The 17,461-nt window shown below is 52.4% G+C and overlaps 1 protein-coding gene across 2 annotated transcripts in view; it reads left to right on the forward strand.

Annotated features, from left to right (window-relative positions):
* cv-2 (crosveinless 2-secreting protein) overlaps positions 1-17,461 on the forward strand; it is a 209,255-nt gene that overhangs the window by 83,971 nt on the left and 107,823 nt on the right. For both annotated transcript variants that reach the window (XM_089579141.1, XM_089579142.1), the window contains one exon: positions 1,710-1,792. In XM_089579141.1, the coding sequence (XP_089435267.1) occupies positions 1,710-1,792 (83 nt within the window). The remainder of the gene's footprint in view (positions 1-1,709; positions 1,793-17,461) is intronic.

Here is a 17,461-nt window from a genome sequence, read left to right on the forward strand (position 1 = left end):
AAGGCGCCCTCTAGTTCCCTCTTTCTCGCCGCCGCAGCTGCCTGCGTCCCTTGGGGTGAGCGGCAGAAGCCCGATTAGTCCACTTGTTGTCAGCCGCACTGAGGCAAAGCACCTGCACCTGCCAAGAACCTGCAATGACAAACGGGGTGAAGAATAAGGGCACTGACATGGCGACAAGAGAACCATCTCTGAAAAGCATCGTTCAAGGGCACACTGTCAGACGAGGTTCCAGGGCACACACAGCTGCCGTTGCCATTCGCAGTACAGTTGGGATGGTCATCTGCAAAATTCTGAGCTTGTCCAGTTGCGCGCAACAGCCAGATAAAGTTAGGCCCTTCGCACCCCCCCCCCCCCCCCCCCCCCCCCCCCCCCGCCATTGCGTGCCCCGCTGTTTCGAAGTAGTAAGAGCTGTAGCTTGTGCCATGCGCCCGCCCCTCGAAAACATCCACAGCAATGCTCACACTGACCAGGCCAGCCTCAATAACCCTCTAATCGGCCAGCGGATGAGCGCGGATGTTTCCACTCATGGCATTCTATGATACCGCGGTACATTTAATCCCGTACAGAGTTCCCAATTTACGCCCATGGATGTAGATGCAAGTACAACTTCTTATCTGCATTATCGCTGCGAACTACAGTGTGACACAATGTCTGAAATAGCTAAAGCGACGAAGTCAGTGTACAGGAACTAACATACATGCGCTTCTTATCGCTGACGCCAATCACGCCAGTTCCAGCCCACGGTTTGTTTGCTCGGTATATATAATGGGGCAAACAAAGAGAATAAACCGAACTGCGCACGAGCGTCTTCAGTTTCATAACCCAGTTATCTCATTAGGCAGTCCTCCTTCCGGGCCACTCCCTTCGAGCGGGGCTGTCTCCGAGCGGCAGCTTTTTGTCTGCTGGGCATGTGCCAGCCTCTTCTGCAGGAGGGGCTAAATTCGGCTCATTTCTTTTAATAAGCATCACTGAGACTTGTCCCCACCACGCTGTCTGCTCGTCAGCACCGGCGAGCTCTCCTCACCGTTGCTGCCGGCTCGGCACGCACCACGTTAATATCCTCACGTGGCCTTGCTTTCTTTGCGCTGTTTTCTCCGCCGCTTCCCGTGATTCATGCGCCAACGGTGACAGCACCTTCAGAAAGTGCGCGTTGCTTTTCACCCCACGCAGTGCGTGACATCGGCATTCGCCCACCGTTTGCTGTGAATGTGATCCGTGCGACGTGAGTGAATCACTCGCGCGAAGGTTTCGCGTGCGAGATATCGTCATCAGCGGGTGACAGCTGATATGGCGAAACATTGCGCAATAAATTCAGAAACTTGAGGTTTATGTTATTCATGGCGTTTGCAAGAGTTGTCTGCATCCCGAAACGGCCGAAGCTAACGGCCTTCGCATTTTTTTTTTTTTACTGCGCCTAAAGTTTTGCCAGCGCCTTTAAAACGCTCTCCAATTATTGACTCATTAGAGGGTTCTTATCATCGCCTCTTTTTTGTTTATTCCACGCCCCTTTCTTCGCTGCTCGGCATTTTGTTTTCCGCGACCTTGTCGCTTGCCCAATAAATCGCTCGCAGCTGCTAGTTACGGAGCAGTCAAGGCGTGATGTGCGAGAGTTTTTTTTTTTTTTTGCCTTCGCTGGCGCCCGCCGTATAATGCCGGGCCACGCTCCTAACGCTGACGCTCGTTCTTTTTTCTCTCTCTCTCTGTTGCAGGAGATTCGATCAAGTGCGGCAACGAGGGCCAAATCACGTACGTCCCTGGCATCTCGACAAAGTGTATCACCTGTAAGTGCCAGGTAGGCAGTGGTTCCCGGCGTGTGTCCTTATGTGTCCTCGGGTTTTCCGTTTCTCTTGCTTCCGGCTCCCCCTGCACCAAGCGGCGCGAAGCTCGTGCCTTGCTCGAGCCGGGTGCTGGAGTGGGTTCTTTGCTGCCTTTGCATGCTAAGGTTTACAGCGCAGCGCTCTCGAGCGAACGGAACGCTTGGCGCCGTCGTGCTCCTGAAGACTCGCCTATACGTTCAGGAGCAGTGTCGAAATGCAGTGTACAATTCACTGGTTGATGTGGCTTTTTTTTTTTCCTTTTTGCGCTAATGACTTTTTCTTGGCACTGGTAAAATTCCTACAAACTGTGAGAGCTATCCACTGAAAAAAAAAAATAATAAAATGTAGAATGAACATTGTCGAGTTACAAAACTGCGAACAGCAGTGTCTTGCCAACCGTAAGTCAGTTGCTGTCATGTATCTAAATATAATTGACAGGTTGGTGAGCGCAGCGGCTGTGTAGTAACTTCTGCCGGTTATTAAGGCTGCATTTGTGTCTGGTGGAATGTCCACAACAGCTGTCGGGTGCAGCGAGAATCAGCGAAGGTCCTGTGCATTCGCAACCCTTGGTGCGCAGTGAGTGCTATGCAATCATTAGGGACACGTTTGGCGTCGCCGGAATGTATACGGAAATACGACAAGAAACCAGGAATCCCTCCCAGTCAAACGTTGAAGCGAAGGCTGGCGCCAGTGGTTCACAGCGCGTGCGCTATGATGGGATATTGTAGCAAAAAGCCCATCACGCCAAAGACTCTATATCTGCCTAATGATAGGCTGACAGGGTGTTTCAAAGCGAAAAGTTGATAATACCCTGCCAAACCCAAACGTCCCGCGTATAGGATAGCAACGAGATAATTAAAGCCCACTACAGACTACGTCTGAAAAGAAACACGTTGGCGAACCAATACTATGCGCGTAAGCATATAACTTCCTCTTCTCTCCACGGACGTCGGTCGCGGGCGACACGCGAAGGTGGCGTCAGGAGTGAGAAAGTTGAACTCGCCTCGGTCTCTGGGCGTCACTCGGGCTCAGCAGGAGCATTCCGTTCCCCGCTTTCATCGCTCTTGAGAACGGGGTGCTCAGATTGCGGCAATTACTCCTTTTCTTGTCTCTAATCTTTTATCGGCCCTATCTCTCTACATGTGTGCAGTGTCACAGAAAGAATAAGCTTACACTGGAGCGGAAAATTGTTGTTTCTGTGGCATCAGGGCTGGAGACCTGTATGAAAGTCTGTCGGCTCCGGAAAGGCTGTGTGTGGGCACGGAGAGCTTGTGTATATGGGCACCCGGCTAGAAAGCCCGTGGTGCCGCCCGCTCTCATACATCTTGCTGAAAGCTGGCATCAAGATATATAGAGCTGTCTACGGCCTGATTCTCAAAGCTGTTCACATGTTATAAGGGCCCGTGACTGATCAAGAAAAAAGCGGATTTTCCACCTCCTTCCAGCCAATGGCGTCGGCCTATTCTCATGAACCTGCTGGTGTGAGTTGCGTAACAATGCAGGGGGGGCTCTGACAATGCAGGAGGGGGACTATCCCCCTTTATATGCAACTCCCTCAATTGTCACGCTAGCAGGCTCATGAGAATCAGCCGACGCCATTGGCTGGAACTTGGGTGGTCCTTTGACGGGGAAAGGCCGTTTTTTCCTTGGCTTGTATCCCCCTATATCCTATAGGCTACCATGACTCGCAAGGTTGAATAACACCATCTGCCGGGCTAGTTGGCTGCGATCCATATGTATCAGCAGCGCGAACACAACACAGGAAGGTTGCGGGCGGGAGCCGGCCACGAACGGTTCTTAGCGTTGTTCCCGAAGTAAACGCACAACCACATTAGGCATCTTGTCAAGACGCACCCGGTCTGTCTGCGTCACTCTGAACACCGGCCAACTCTTCACAAGACTCAAGTGATGTGCCGGGCATGCAAAATCTCCTGGCAAACCAAGCAAAATTGGTAAATTTTAGTGCACGTTGGCAAGCTCACTTCTTTGAGGAAATCATTATCATTGCGGAATGAGTGTTAAGACTGAATCAAGCAGTGAATGGAGCACGTGTGCGTCATGTAGAGGGATGTTCGCTCGAAATTTTCGGGATTTATCAAGAAGGTGCAACTTACCGCACGGTTGCCAAAGTATATCAGAGAGAAAGAAAATGAGCTGTGTGAAAAAAATAAACCCCTCCTGTGTTTAATAATCCAGGCAGTTCGCCTGCGTGGTGTATAGCGTGCTCGTGTCAGCAACTAAAAATTCTAACAGCAGACCATGCATGGCCACAAAGCGTGAAGCTTTATAAGTTGCGCTGACGCTTATAAGTAGCGTAAACGCGTATAAGTTGCGCTAACGAAATATAAGAGAAAAAAAAAACGCCGCGAGTTATAAGTTGGAAGAAACGGTACATAGTTTTATTAGGCGTCTAGGTTAAACGTGCATTTGCTAGCAGCAAAACAGCGTGCCACCAGTCCATTCATGAGTGAAGATATTCATGATTCACAACAGCGCAGCAGCCCCGCCGTGGTGGCTCAGTGGTTATGGCGCTCGGCTGCTGACCCGAAAGACGCGGGTTGAATCCCGGCCGCGGCAGCTGAATTTCGATGGAGGCGAAATTCTAGAGGCCCGTGTCCTGTGCGATGTCAGTGCAAGTTAAGGAATCCCAGGTGGTCGAAATAATCCGGAGCCCTTCACTACGCCGTCCCTAATTGCCTTAGTTGCTTCGAGACGTTAAACCCCAATAAAACAAACAACAGCGCAGCATGACACGGACAGAAGAGAGACTATATAGCGCCTTTCTTGTTTAAATCTCCCTTCTTCCCGTGTTTGCTGCGGTGTTGTGAATCATGCCTGTCCACACCAGAAAGTAGTACTAAATTTAAAATAGCAGTATCATTAAGAACGCATCTTGACTCGCAAAAACAGAAAGGAAATTGAAAGAATGTGAAAAGTGAAGGCGCCGTAGCCACTCGGCATTTCTCTAGCGCGCTACAAATTCCCACATTGAGTGGATCATCTTGTCCCCAATAGAGGTGCGTCTCGGATCTCCTCGATACTGAGGAGTTTTAGAATTGGGGGAACCATTTGTTTAGTGGAAGATTGGGGAATAGCGGGGCACCAGTGCGCAGGCGCAGAACAATAGCGCCCCTCGGGTAATTGTCCTGCGCATGCGCACTAGCTCCCCGCTAGTCCCCTATCCCCCTAATCGATAGGGTCCCCCTATTCTATAAGTCTCTAGTGTTTATTTCAGCTCACTTGAAGATACTTCGCCTCACAACAGCGTAGGTGAAAGTCGGTAGTTGTGGCGATATATGCTAAGACTGGAAATTTTAGAGATAATACCTGCCGCTTGTGGCTGGAATCAGCCTTCAACGTCTTCCTGTGCCGAAATTTGTCTGAAGCAAGCCCTTCGATGAGGCACCGAGTGTTCAGATCTGCGGCCAACGCGGGAGATGTACCGCGAGATTTCAGCCGCGATATTAAGATGTTGGCAGTGGCGCAGCTACGAGGTGCCCCTTTCGATGGGGCACCCAAGAAGTACCAGGCAGTTGTGCCATAGCATAGGTGAAAACATAGGTGCGACGACTCGTGCCAGCCGCGTAAAGCATTGTTCCATCAGCCCACGCTCCTCAAGTCAGAGAAAGCGGCCATAATATGGGGCGCAGTGTCGACGCGCAGTCGTGCTGTTTGAATTCTCCTTGGCGGAACGGGCGCCCACGGGGCTCCCGCACCTGCACCGGGTGCCGGAACCGAGAGTTGTGGCCTGGGGGGCAGGTCGTGCCGGCAATGCGGAAATGTGCGCGCTGTCTTTTCCTTAATGAGGTCGCCACGAGGAGCCCCTAATTGCGCCTGCAGCGACGAGATGTCGCTCGCAGCGGCCCGGCAAATACGCGGGTCTGCAATATTTCAGGCACCCTGTGTTGTTCTTTGGCCGGATTCGCCCCGCCAGTGGCGCCAGTCGAGCCAAGGTTGAGTTCGCATCGCCGCCACGCGCCTCCTCTTCCCCCCCCGCTCGGCCGTTTAGGAAGGAAGGGGTGGGGGGAGACGCTTTCGTCGCCGTCGCACGCGCATAGTGGCCCGCAATTGTGTTCCACTGGCGCAAACACCGACCGCGCTGCTCCGCAAGCAGCTGAGCGCCGCTGGCACGCGCGGGAGCGGCCCGCATTCTCAGGCGCGTCCCGCGCGCCGTAAGGAGCCGCGGAGACTCCTCCGGTCGTCTGTTGAAGGAGCGAAATATTTCCGGAAGTCTCGGGAGCAACATTGTTGCCTTTTCTACGTTTATTCCAATTTTGCTGCTCGCTGCGTTTTCTGGTTCTCAGAGGAGAGCTCTCCCCCTCTCGCCGAGCCCAGGTGTAAATGTGCCTTTTGCTGCGCACGGAAACCTCGGCATGGCCAGGTGCCAAGGCTTTGTAACTGCCGCACACACTCGCGGCTGGGCAACAATAACTATAACATTTCCAACTGCTCGCTTTTGGGAAACTGAAAAGAGCGCGGGTTCTTCTGGGTATTTATTAGGGGGTGATTCTTAATTTCTCTGCCGTTAATCGGTTTTCCGCTTTCCGTTTTTTGTCTGAGGTTGCGCAAGGCAATGCCTAAGGTCAAATGGAGATTTCAGGGAAGAGAAGCAGCCAAAATAAAACGCGTACCGTACTCGGAGGCCCTGTTTTCGCAAGCCGATTGAACATGCTCGCGACGCGTAAGCGAGCGTCCGAAGAAAAGACCCGCCTCCTGTTTATACAGAGAGGGGAGCCCGTTCGCGAATATGCGAATCGCCTCCGGAGCGGCGCCCCGTGTGAACGCGTGCAAAGCGCGCGAGCGACAAACAACGCCGACCGGCCGACGCGTCAGCCGCTTCACACGCCTCGTCGCCCTCTTCGATTTTCAGCTCCGATTTCGACGTTCTTACTGCGCGCGAGATGCGCCGAGGCAGACTCGCGCAGAGGGATACGCTCCTCTCGCGTTCATGCATAGGCGCGCCTGCAGACGTGAACGCGTTTCGTCGTCCGCATGGCAGAGTTCGTTCCCGCGCGAGCCGAGGAAAAGCGACGGCGCGCCGGGTCGCACAGTGACGCAACGCGAGCGCGCTATAGGCGTGCCCCGTCACTGCGGCTCAAGGAGCGGGTTTCCGCGAGCCTTGCCGGCGGCACGAGCGCGCGTTTTGTCTGCGGCGCCGTGTTTCGCGCGGCGGCGAGCAATTGGAATGGCGCGGCGGTCGAGGACGTCGCCGAGCTCCCCCTCAAGACATCCCGGGGCATTCCTGCGGGCCCAGCGCCATGCTCAGGAGGCCACATGACCCGCTTTCCGCGTAGCCACTGGCACGATTAATCACTCTCTCCATCTCGTTCCGAGATGGCAGCGCGCGCGCTAATGTTGCTCGCGTTATATGCTCTCACCGCGCTATGGCTTCCCTCCCACCGGGGCGACAAGACGCAGTGGCGGGGTGTACTTGAACGAGGAAGAGCCTGCTTTCGTCTCTGGATTACAGGATTCAGGGCCACACCTGACGTCGCGCGGATTTTTCGACATCCCAAAGCGCAGTTCCTGTCACTCTGCAGGAGCGGATATTTATGGGTCATTTGTAGGGGGCGGCGGGGGTGGGGGTGGGGGGGGTGGGGGGGGGGATGGGGGAGCATGTATTTTTTCTTAGACCAGTCCCATCTGAACCATGTATTTCTTACTTTTTTTTTTCGTCAATAAAATAGGGTTCAGCATGGTTCTGTATGTGAAATTTCTCGTGTGTGGGGTATAGGGGAAGGGGGGCGACAACTGCTAACCTCCCCTCCCCCTAAATCCGCCCCTGCTCTCCAGCTGGACGATGGTTGTACCAGGACCTCACTCATATGGCCGATTCACACGGTGGACCGTCAGTCCACGGCATGCGCATCACGATGTGTGTTCCCACGTCACTGCAGATTGCTCTGCCGTCCGATGCTGGCAAGCGGGCACAGTGGACCAAAAAAACCAGACGACGCACGGGGCAAACCAAAGCCGCTAGACTACTTTAAAGAGATTGGCAACGATGGGAAGCAGAACAGAGAAGGAGACGAGCTTTTGTCCTCGCGCTGTGAGCTACTTCAGCCCTACCCCTCAACTTCCCCCCTTCGCCCTCCGCATCCCTAGCCCTAGCAGTGAAAGAACTATAGTCGCATACAACTCAATAATCAATCGGCAAATTCCCCCCTCAAAGGAGCCCCTTCAGCCAATGGCGTCTTCCGATTCTCCCCCTAGACCGATTCTCTCCCTCTGGCCGTTGATCGGCTCCCTTGGGCCGGCTAGCGGGAAATCGCAGGAGGTGGTACATGAATGGGGAATAGCTATGAATTATTCGGATTAACCGCGGCGCAATGGAAATCGGTCACAGTTAGAGAGATTTAGCATACTGGAGACATACTAGCGAAGACACATACCGGCTTTACGTAAAAGAGCTGCGCGTGCGCAGTGGCAAATGCGTCGTCGGGTAGGACTATACTGCTCGTGCGCAATAGGTGCGCGTATACCGGTGTACGTCTGCGCTAGTACGTCTCCGGTAGGCTAAATCTCTCTGCTAGTGAAAGAGACGTTTACGGCAGCCGAAACGCTGGGAATAGGGGGCTGGTTGCCACACCTAGTGCGCACAGATTCGCGGCCCGCCGCTAAATCCCGCTGGGAAAAAGCCACTTGACATTTCTCCCTACGCGGTGGCTCACTGGTTAAGGCGCTCGTCTACTGAGCTGGAGTACCCGGTTTCGAACCCGACCTAGGCGGCTGCGTTTCGGTGGAGGCGAAATACAAGAGGCTCCCGCGTGCTTTGCGATGCCAGTGCACGTTGGAGGTCCCCAGGTGGTCGAAATTATACCGGAGACCTCCGCTACGGCACCTCTTTCTCCGTTTCTTCTTTCACTCCCACCTTTCCTCCCTTCCCTTACGGCGCGGTTCGGGTGTCCGCCGAGATATGTGAGACAGATACTGCGCCATTTCCTTTCCTCAAAAACCATTTTTTTTATTTCTTCCTTGACTGGTTTGCGGGCTGACAGCGCGCCTTGTGTGGCAGTAACATGTGAACACGTGATGCGCGGGCCGCGGACGGGCCGCGGACCGACGGTCTCTCGTGCGAATCGGTTATTAACCGGCGCCCAAAACAGGCGCACACGGGCGCCGACGGCGAGCGCGGTGCAGTAAGCACGAAATGGAGAGCACGACACGCACTCGCGAACCGTCGTGGAGATCTTCCGCATTGCAGCGCAATGCAGACGAAGCGCGCGGCAAATGTAAGGTTGAAAAGGGGGCGTTCACTTTCCGTAAATAAGAATCCAACGCGGGGTATTTCCTCATAACATCGCTATTGGCTCAATTATTCTGTGAGTTAGCCGAGGTTACCTGCATGTATAATTCGTGCCGCGACGATTCACTGCCCGCAGCTGTTCTGCAAGGAGCGCTATATCCCACACACAGTTGAATTCGGGCCTCTCTTCTGCTCCTTTTAACTGTTCCTGTTGCATTTCAACTGCGTTTGTTGCGTTAGCGAAAACGAAATTCTATCACTGGCCGTCAAAACTGTGCGAGAGAAGACAAGAGCGGGTTTACGAAATCATGGCCGAAAGGAAAAGGTGACACGCAGTACAGTGAGCCGTGTGATCGGCCGAGCGTTCCACTCGTCGTATCCGGCCTGTCCCAGCTCACCATCATTCGCGAGACCGAAGGGAAAGACAAAGAAAAGGCAGTCTTGCCGTACGTCATGAGGATTGCGGAAGTAAAACATAATTTATCAATTCAAATTGCGGAAAGGGACGATATCAACTGGATGGTTATCAGTTAGCGGCGTTGTAGAGAGAGGGCAGGAAAGATGGAATTCCCGACAGCTCAAAGTAAGCGAGGGCCATGAGGGAAGTGTCAGACCGCTAGCCAACGTTTTGAACAGCGAACAGGCGATGCAAAGTCCTCTGCTCAAAGCGTTTACTGGCGACCTTAAGCAACCCTTCCGCCCCTTGTTCACTTTGAACTGCCCGGTAAATGTAGTGGCACATTAAAGCCTGTCGTGTCGGTAATGGTAAAGTGAGGAGCGCAGCTCACTATTTTGAGACTTTGTGCGCGGGCAGCCGATAGAGCGGCGAGTGCTGCAGCTGCGTGCGAAGTCCATGGAGAGGAAACTTCGTTTGAGATGTTCATGCCAGACAGTCGCTATTAAGCCCCGGACAGCGATTGATCGCAACTGCGATCGCAACTTCCGTGTCTCTTTAACCGAGCAACGTTTCAATAATTTTTGTACGAACGGTCAAATGAAGCCACAGGGAAGGCCCGACAGTACGACTCCATACACATTTGCCCTCGGTGGCGCAGAAAAAAAAAAAAGTAAAGTAAGTGTCCGCGGCGGTATTTACTGCCGCTCCATTCTTTGGCTGGAGTGAAAGCAGAGAAGCCGAGGCGTCCGTCCTTCGAATGACCTGTTCGCTGCACGCTAAATAGATGCTGGGAGGTTGTAATTCGATAAGCTGTCCTTTCTGTTTTCTTTGGGCGAAAATACGCCACTTTAGTGGCCGTCCATCCAGGGCCTTCTTTCCACGGTCGGTTGGTGAGCGTCGTAATAGGCGAGACCCCACCCCCCCTCCTTCGCCCAGAGAAGAAGAAGACCCATTTTCGGCCGAGGGACGCAGAGCCGCGGAATTCCTCTCCGTAACTCTTTGTCTGCGCCTGATTTATGCTTGCGGCCAGCGGAGGAGGAGGCATCCGCTGCCTCCGGCTCCCCTTTTCCGCGCCGCCCTCCCGGCGGCCCTTCATATTTCTCATCTCGCCAAATAGACGCCGCCGCAGACTGCGCGGCGCGCTGTAATGGAGCCGCGGGCCTTACGTTTTACGGCGCGCCGTCGGCCGGGAGGGGGGGGAGCGCGCGTTTTCGGGGGGGGGAGACGTGGGAAACGGACGCCGGGAAGCCCCCCGCGCTTCTGTTTTAACACCTGCTCGTCCCTCGGCGCCGCTCTGCTTCGCACACGTGGCGACCGCTGCCCTCCCTCGACCGTCCAGAGGAGAGCGCACGTCTTCACATGCCAGGCTTGTGAGGAAGAGAAGGCCGTGTGCGAGAGGAGGAAGAGAATGAACGAAACTGAAATTATTGTAGTCGTGCGTGGACCTGCGTGTTTCTACCTGCAGTTGTACAAGGTGAAACTGAGCTGCGAGAGAGGGTTTCGGAGGTTGAAGTCTTCCTTTCTTGGCGACTCTTTTTTTTCTTCTCTGTGTGTGTGCGTGCGTGCGTGAGGAACTGATTTTCCGTTCGGCATTGAAGAGCTCATCGCCTGAATAAACTCAGTTCTCAAACCGCTACCAAACCGTCCACGACATGCAAACTCGGCCAAACTCATCGCCGCGCAGCTAGAGGGTCCGAACGTTTGCAGTTCTGGTGCCCAACCAATAAGCAAACACATGAACTCATAGAAAAGAACTTTAATGCGTGTACAAACTTGATGCGTAAGCAATGCACCATGGGAAAGTAACGCTTTCGTATGCGCACACGCAAGCAGTGTTAAATTTCACTGCCGATTTTTTATTTTTTTTTTTGCATTGCGCTTCCACACGGATGTGCGGGCGCACGTACGCACGCACATGCACACACGCAGTTATATAAAATGGAGCACGCAAGCTAAGTAATCTTGCTGCGAGTAGAATCATTGCTATCAGTAGACATGTTCTCATTTTTCCCCATGTGGGTCTATTGAAGGTTACAATAAAGAGGAACGCTGGGACGAAGCGCTCTTTTGATTACGTGGCGCGTTCCTTGATCAGAGGAGAAAAGGAGGTCGTATTGTTCGCAAAAATTTGTGGAGTTCCTCAGGCATCCTCTCCGTGTGGCCTCAAAGTCCTGCGCTCCCATATAAATGCGAGCGGGTAACGCGACCGCGACTTGGTGTTTAGCAGCAGACCGAAACATCCGTTCGGTCACGGTAGCCACTAAAAACGTGCGTAATCAAAACAACCAAAGTTAATGAGGCTTACTGAGGGCAACTTTAGCGCCGACTCCCCTCGGGCAGTCTTTTACACTTACCGGGCGGTGTTGGTCGTAAGTTTCCGCCGGGCGTTGACAGCCGAGCGCGCGCGGCGTCCCAGGACGGTGACGCACGCGGTCCCCCTCCCGTGGTGCGATGGCCGCCTACGCCAGTGACCCATTAGAGCTCTCCGCCCGCGGTGTCCGCCGATAACGGCGGCATCCAGCTGCGCCCGGTCGTCGCGCGCCCTAATGCATGCACCGGCATCTTTCGTCAGCTTTTGTCTCTCGCGATCGGGGCCAGCGCTCGGCATTCCCGGGGTTCGCCGGCGAGCATATTTCTCTTTATGAAGGCGAAACACGCAGCAGGGGCGGCCGCTTTCTTCGGCTGCGATGGGCAGTGCTTTTCTGCCCCGCTGCAGAGGTTATAAACACAGGCCGCGCGCTTGTTTATGTATCGGCGGGCTGCCTCTGGCTTGCGGTCGCGCGGAGGAGAGGGATTTCGGGGAATCCGGCGACTTCATATATGTAGGGGGGGTGAGAGGCATAAAGATATCGACAAGATAACGCGCGCGGCCCCTTAAGACGCGGACCGGCGGGGGAGGCCCTTGCTTATCGGCGGCTCTCGGTCCCGGGAACACGGCGAGTGGCTGGCGCGTTTTTATGGGCGTCCTCCCGCCGGGGAAGGTGCGCGGGCGAGAGGCGCATCGCGTCGATGCACGCCGCCGCCGGGGGCAAGGGTGCCGCTGACCGGCACATCACCCAATTGAGGGAGGAAAAGGGGGGGGGGGGGGGGGGGGGGGCTCCTTTTCAGCGCGGCACTGACACCTTCCCGCAATTTTCTCGGAGTTCGGAAGAGCAAAAATAAATTGCGTTATTTTGAGTAAATTACGCTCGATGGTTCCGGAATGGCGGACGGTAGAGCGAAGGGAACACCGCAAGCGCGGCTCACAGATAGAGACGTAAAGTTTCCGGAAATTTTCAATGCTTAAAAAAAAAAAAAAGCAATGAAGAAAACAGAATTTTTCTTTTCGGAAGCAATTGAAACATTGCGAAATACTCAAAATAAGAATATGCAGATCATTTAAATCCAGCTGCATCAGTAGTTTGACACCGAAAATGCTTTTTCGTTGATTCTTGTTCGCATGTGCGCATAATTGCCTGGTGCTTTGGATTCCCAAAGACTGCCCCTTGGATACTTTTGAGAGAAAGAGAGAGAAACCCTGTAATGAAAAAAACAGAGAAAAAAACGTCTTCGTCTTCGTATTAACAACAACCTTTGGTCGGCGTTCCTTCCATTAAATTCAGAGAATTTATCCGGAGTTTAAAAATTGCTGGCAGGCTACTCTGCGCGGGGAAGGGAATTTGGGAGATAAAGATGGAAGGGGAGTGGTGCGGAAAAGGTAAAATAAAGGGGAGAAGATAAAATGCGGCCATTAAATGCGTACTAAGGTGTACCGGCGAGTAATGGTGTAACATTTGAAATGATGATGTGCACAGTCCGACAAATGGGCTAACAAAGTTCAGTGCGTGAAGAATGCATGAGCATAACATGCAAGGTGAAATCAGAGCTTGTCAAGATGTCCAATGTGATTTGAACATTCAAAAATTGTGTTGATTGCATGTCTCTGTTGCCTACATCAGAAGTGGCCACCAGAGGAAGATCTGTCAGCCTCTAAATAACGGTATGTCGAAAGCTGACTGCACTAAGAAGGAAATGGACAGACAATCCAGTCAGCAATCTTTTAAAGGAGTATAGACACCTAACTTTTGGGTGCCTGTTTTCTTGTTTGTAATGGTGCGTAAGACATTATTATACATTAATCACCATGTGGTATTCTCCTACGACCGCGAAATAATTTATAGTCGAATTTCTTTCTCGTGCTGTTTCGGTTTCAACAGCCGACCGATGACTGACATCAAAGTGTGGTTAGAGGTCACGTAAGGCATGAAAAAACTGCAATATAATCGCTGCTTCTACATTAATGTCATTCCGGCCCTTGAAGAAGGCTGGCTTCAGCACTCCAGTATATTAAACCGGTGAAACAGCGATTATATCGTCGTTTTTCCATGCCTCACGTGACGTAAGAACCACTTTTTGACGTCACAGGCAACGTTCGGCTCCTGAAACCGAAACAACATGACAGAAAAATTCTATGAGAAATTATTAAGCGATCGTATACGCGAATATCACATGGTGATTCGTGCATAATAGTATCTTCCGCATCATTATAGAGAATAAAATATACCATCAAAATTAGGTGTGTCTACTCCTTTAACAAACGTCTGCTGTGCATGTTGCTCCGCAGTGCCAGAAGATGCTTGATGAGGCTCTGTCACAAATAATATAGCCTTTACTGATGCTGCTAAGAGCCCACATTGGCTTTAAGGCTTTCGAGCTTCGAAGACTCGCATTTGAGCTGCCATTTCAGCTGAAATAAGAGCTGATTACAAAATCCCGATTTAATAGTTTGACTGCATGTGTAGTCGCGTTCTCATGTAGAGCAGACCCGCGCAACATTTGTCGTTTAGGCCTTACCAACTGACAGCTAAGCATGATGTACTGGCTCAACCCCAAATTATATTGGAACTGAAAACTGATAGAAAATGTACTGCACTTTATTCCCTTTTTCTTTTCTTTTTTTACGCAGCCGCGCATCACAATTTCAATGTTCGCTGAATTAATTGTTCAGTACCTTATTTCCAGGCCATATAGACCATGGCCGTTTTTTCTCCTGTTTTCCACCCCCGAGGAAAAAAAAAGAAAAAAATTCGTTTTTTTAACCAAAATTCTTTTTTTTTGCCGAGCCCTACCTTCACTACTCACAGAAGCGTGATGTCTTGGAACGTAGAAAGCGCTCCATAACCTCACCTTTTGTTGTCCCGTTTCCGTGTTGCCCTTAACTAAACACTCTTAATCTTTTACGACGTCCTGGAATGGCTTTAGCTGCGTTGCCGGCAATAAAATACCACAGCCGGGCACCGCTGCTTTCCTTGCGCGAGAGGAAAGGAGAGCGGTTCATGAGCCCATGTCGTCGTTGATGAAGAAAACAAGAAATGGCACAAAGTGACAGCGTATATCATGTTAACGTGTTCGACGTCATCTGGACGTCTTTCACGTCATTTCACAACGTCAAATGAATTTTTTGACGCGTCGGACGCCATTCTGACGGTGACGGGTTCCTTCTTCACAGCCTGGGTTCTAGTGGTCGTAGCACCGGGCTTGCCCAGTGCTCCTTCTATAGCGTGTTAGCAGCGCCAGCCGCGCCGACAGAACGGGAGGGACCTCAGGGGAAGTGATCAGCCAGAAGTCATAACGGGCTGCGGTCCAGCTGCTTTGTCACAGCCGTGCACGCTTCGAGTTTCTTTAGCAGGTGGAAATGGTAGAAAACGAGAACTGGTTTGCCTGCGCCTGGCGCCATCATATAGAGGTTGATGCGAACCTCTCGATTGATTCCACAGAAATCGCTTTGTCGCTCACCTCCAGTGCAGCTTAGGAGGTGGTGCTTCGCAGTTAATTCTGCCAGATGTTCTCTCTGACGACGACAGCTCTGATCCTCGCATTATTCAAAACAAAGGCAGTAGCGGTCAGCAGTGCTGATTCAGTCGAAGCGTGATTGGGCACTGCAGGAGCACTTAGTGGTGGGCCCACGACATCTCATAACTTATCGTGGCAGAAAGCGCCCGAACATTGGTTCCAATTCCAAGCACAATCGCACAGGTTTCGTCGTCGAACACACCACGAAACTTAGCGCGCGATAAAATGCCTCTCTTGGGAGACGCTTGAGTACTGTGTGGGTGATGAACAGGGGCGTATTTTTTGGTCACTCTTGGAGGGGCCGGTCCAGTTTGTAGCATTCATTGTTTGGGCATATTTCGCCGGAAAAAAAATGGAGCCAGCAAGGTTTTCCTGCGTAAAATTTCTCACTTGGTGTGTGTGTGTGTGTGTGTGTGTGTGTGTGTGTGTGTGTGTGTGTGTGTGTGTGTGTGTGTGTGTGTGTGTGTGTGTGCGTGTGCGTGTGCGTGTGTGTGTGTGTGTGTGTGTGTGTGTGTGTGTGTTTTGGGGGGGAAGGCCATTACCAAAAGAAAGGGGGCATTCCGATTCCTGTTATTACCAGGTGGTATGAAAACAAATAAGTACCAATGGGTACAAATGAAGGATGCAGCTTGGCAGGTCCCCGTCGCTGCGCGATTTCTTCGTTTTCAGGACTGCTTTACGAACAGAGTTGAAGGACAGCGAAAGCGCTGAGGACAAGTGAGCAGCGGTTACTTGTTATCCACCGCCAGTATCGTTCCTACCAGTCGACGCACACGCACACGCGCCGCGTGTTATCGACTAGGCGCAACGAAAGCAGAAACTGGCCCCATTTCACGCACACCAAGTTATCCCCGAAATAACGCAAACGGTGCAGTCTTCTTGCAAGCCAATCCCAATGCACGCGGCGCTCGTTACAGCGCGGCTGCAGCGGAGTAGACGTTAACTAGTGCTCTCCTGAAAAGGGCGGGTTAACTTTACTCTCTGCTCTCGCTGCCAGGGGGCCCGTTTCTGTTCTGTCACGTTTAGGCTGCAGTGACGCGAGGGGCTCTCGGAGAGGAGGAGGGCGCTTGGCAAATGGCCTCGCCAGCGTCGGTCGGCCAAAGAGAAAGAACGGGTGGAGCCGCAGCTGTCGACACCCATTCCCACTTCCCTGTGCCGTGGGCCTCGGGGCTTGCCGACAGCGACGGGATCCCTGACTAAGTGCCGCCGCAGGACGCACTTGGTGACACGTCTTGGCACGTGAACCACATGAACCCCCGATACCGACTCGCTCTCTGCCGCGACCGAACACGGGCTATTTGCGCGCAGAGATCTGTGGGAACGACGGCATGCCCTTACGCCTTGCCTCCCTTGAGCGACCGTCCCTCGAGGTAAACCGGAGCGGAAGCCTAAATGATCGTAAGCCAAACTAAGGCGAACCACGAATCAAGTGCACAATTCACATACCGCATTTTATGGCCTATGAGTCGCTTCGCTCCGTTGTATCTACTATATACGGTCGGAGCGACGGAACCTCACTGATGAATCAAAGTGTGGGCAACCACCAAGTACGGTCGAGCGGACGTCGTGCTTTTTATTTGTGCACCAGTGAATCCGGCACACGGCGTCCTTGGTCTGCGTTGGCTGCCTCCGCTTTACCCGGCAGAAATACAAGCAACCACTTTTAAATCGGCTGCACACATTCAAAGCTTGCATTCGTTGAAAATACTGACATGATCTGCGAGGAAAGACTACACTAGATGGTGCGTTCATGACGCAAAGTCCTTGTCGATACTTAATAGCTACGTGTCATGGCTGAAAGAGAATGCGCAGCATGAACCGCGCTGTCATCTCGCGTAGTTTTAGCGTAACACGTTTTCACAAATACGCATATAAGTTTCGCTAACGAAACGTGAGAAAAAAACTCCACGAGTTATAGAGTGGAAGAAACGGTACGTACTTTTATTAGGCGTATATAGGTTGAACCTGTATTTCCTAGCAGCAAAACAGCGTGACACCTGCGCATTTATGAGTGAAGCATTTTGGGCGAGTTGGTATATATTCATGATCATGACTGTATTTCGGAGAGCTGCCCGGCATTTCTCTAGCGCGCTACAAATTCCCATTGGGTGGATCGTCGTGTTCGCATATTTGTGTCGCCAATGGAGGTGCCTCTCGGCTCTCAATATT

The sequence above is a fragment of the Amblyomma mixtum genome, chromosome 3, assembly GCF_055824585.1.
Source record: "Amblyomma mixtum isolate Tamu chromosome 3, ASM5582458v1, whole genome shotgun sequence".
Lineage (NCBI taxonomy): Eukaryota > Metazoa > Arthropoda > Arachnida > Ixodida > Ixodidae > Amblyomma > Amblyomma mixtum.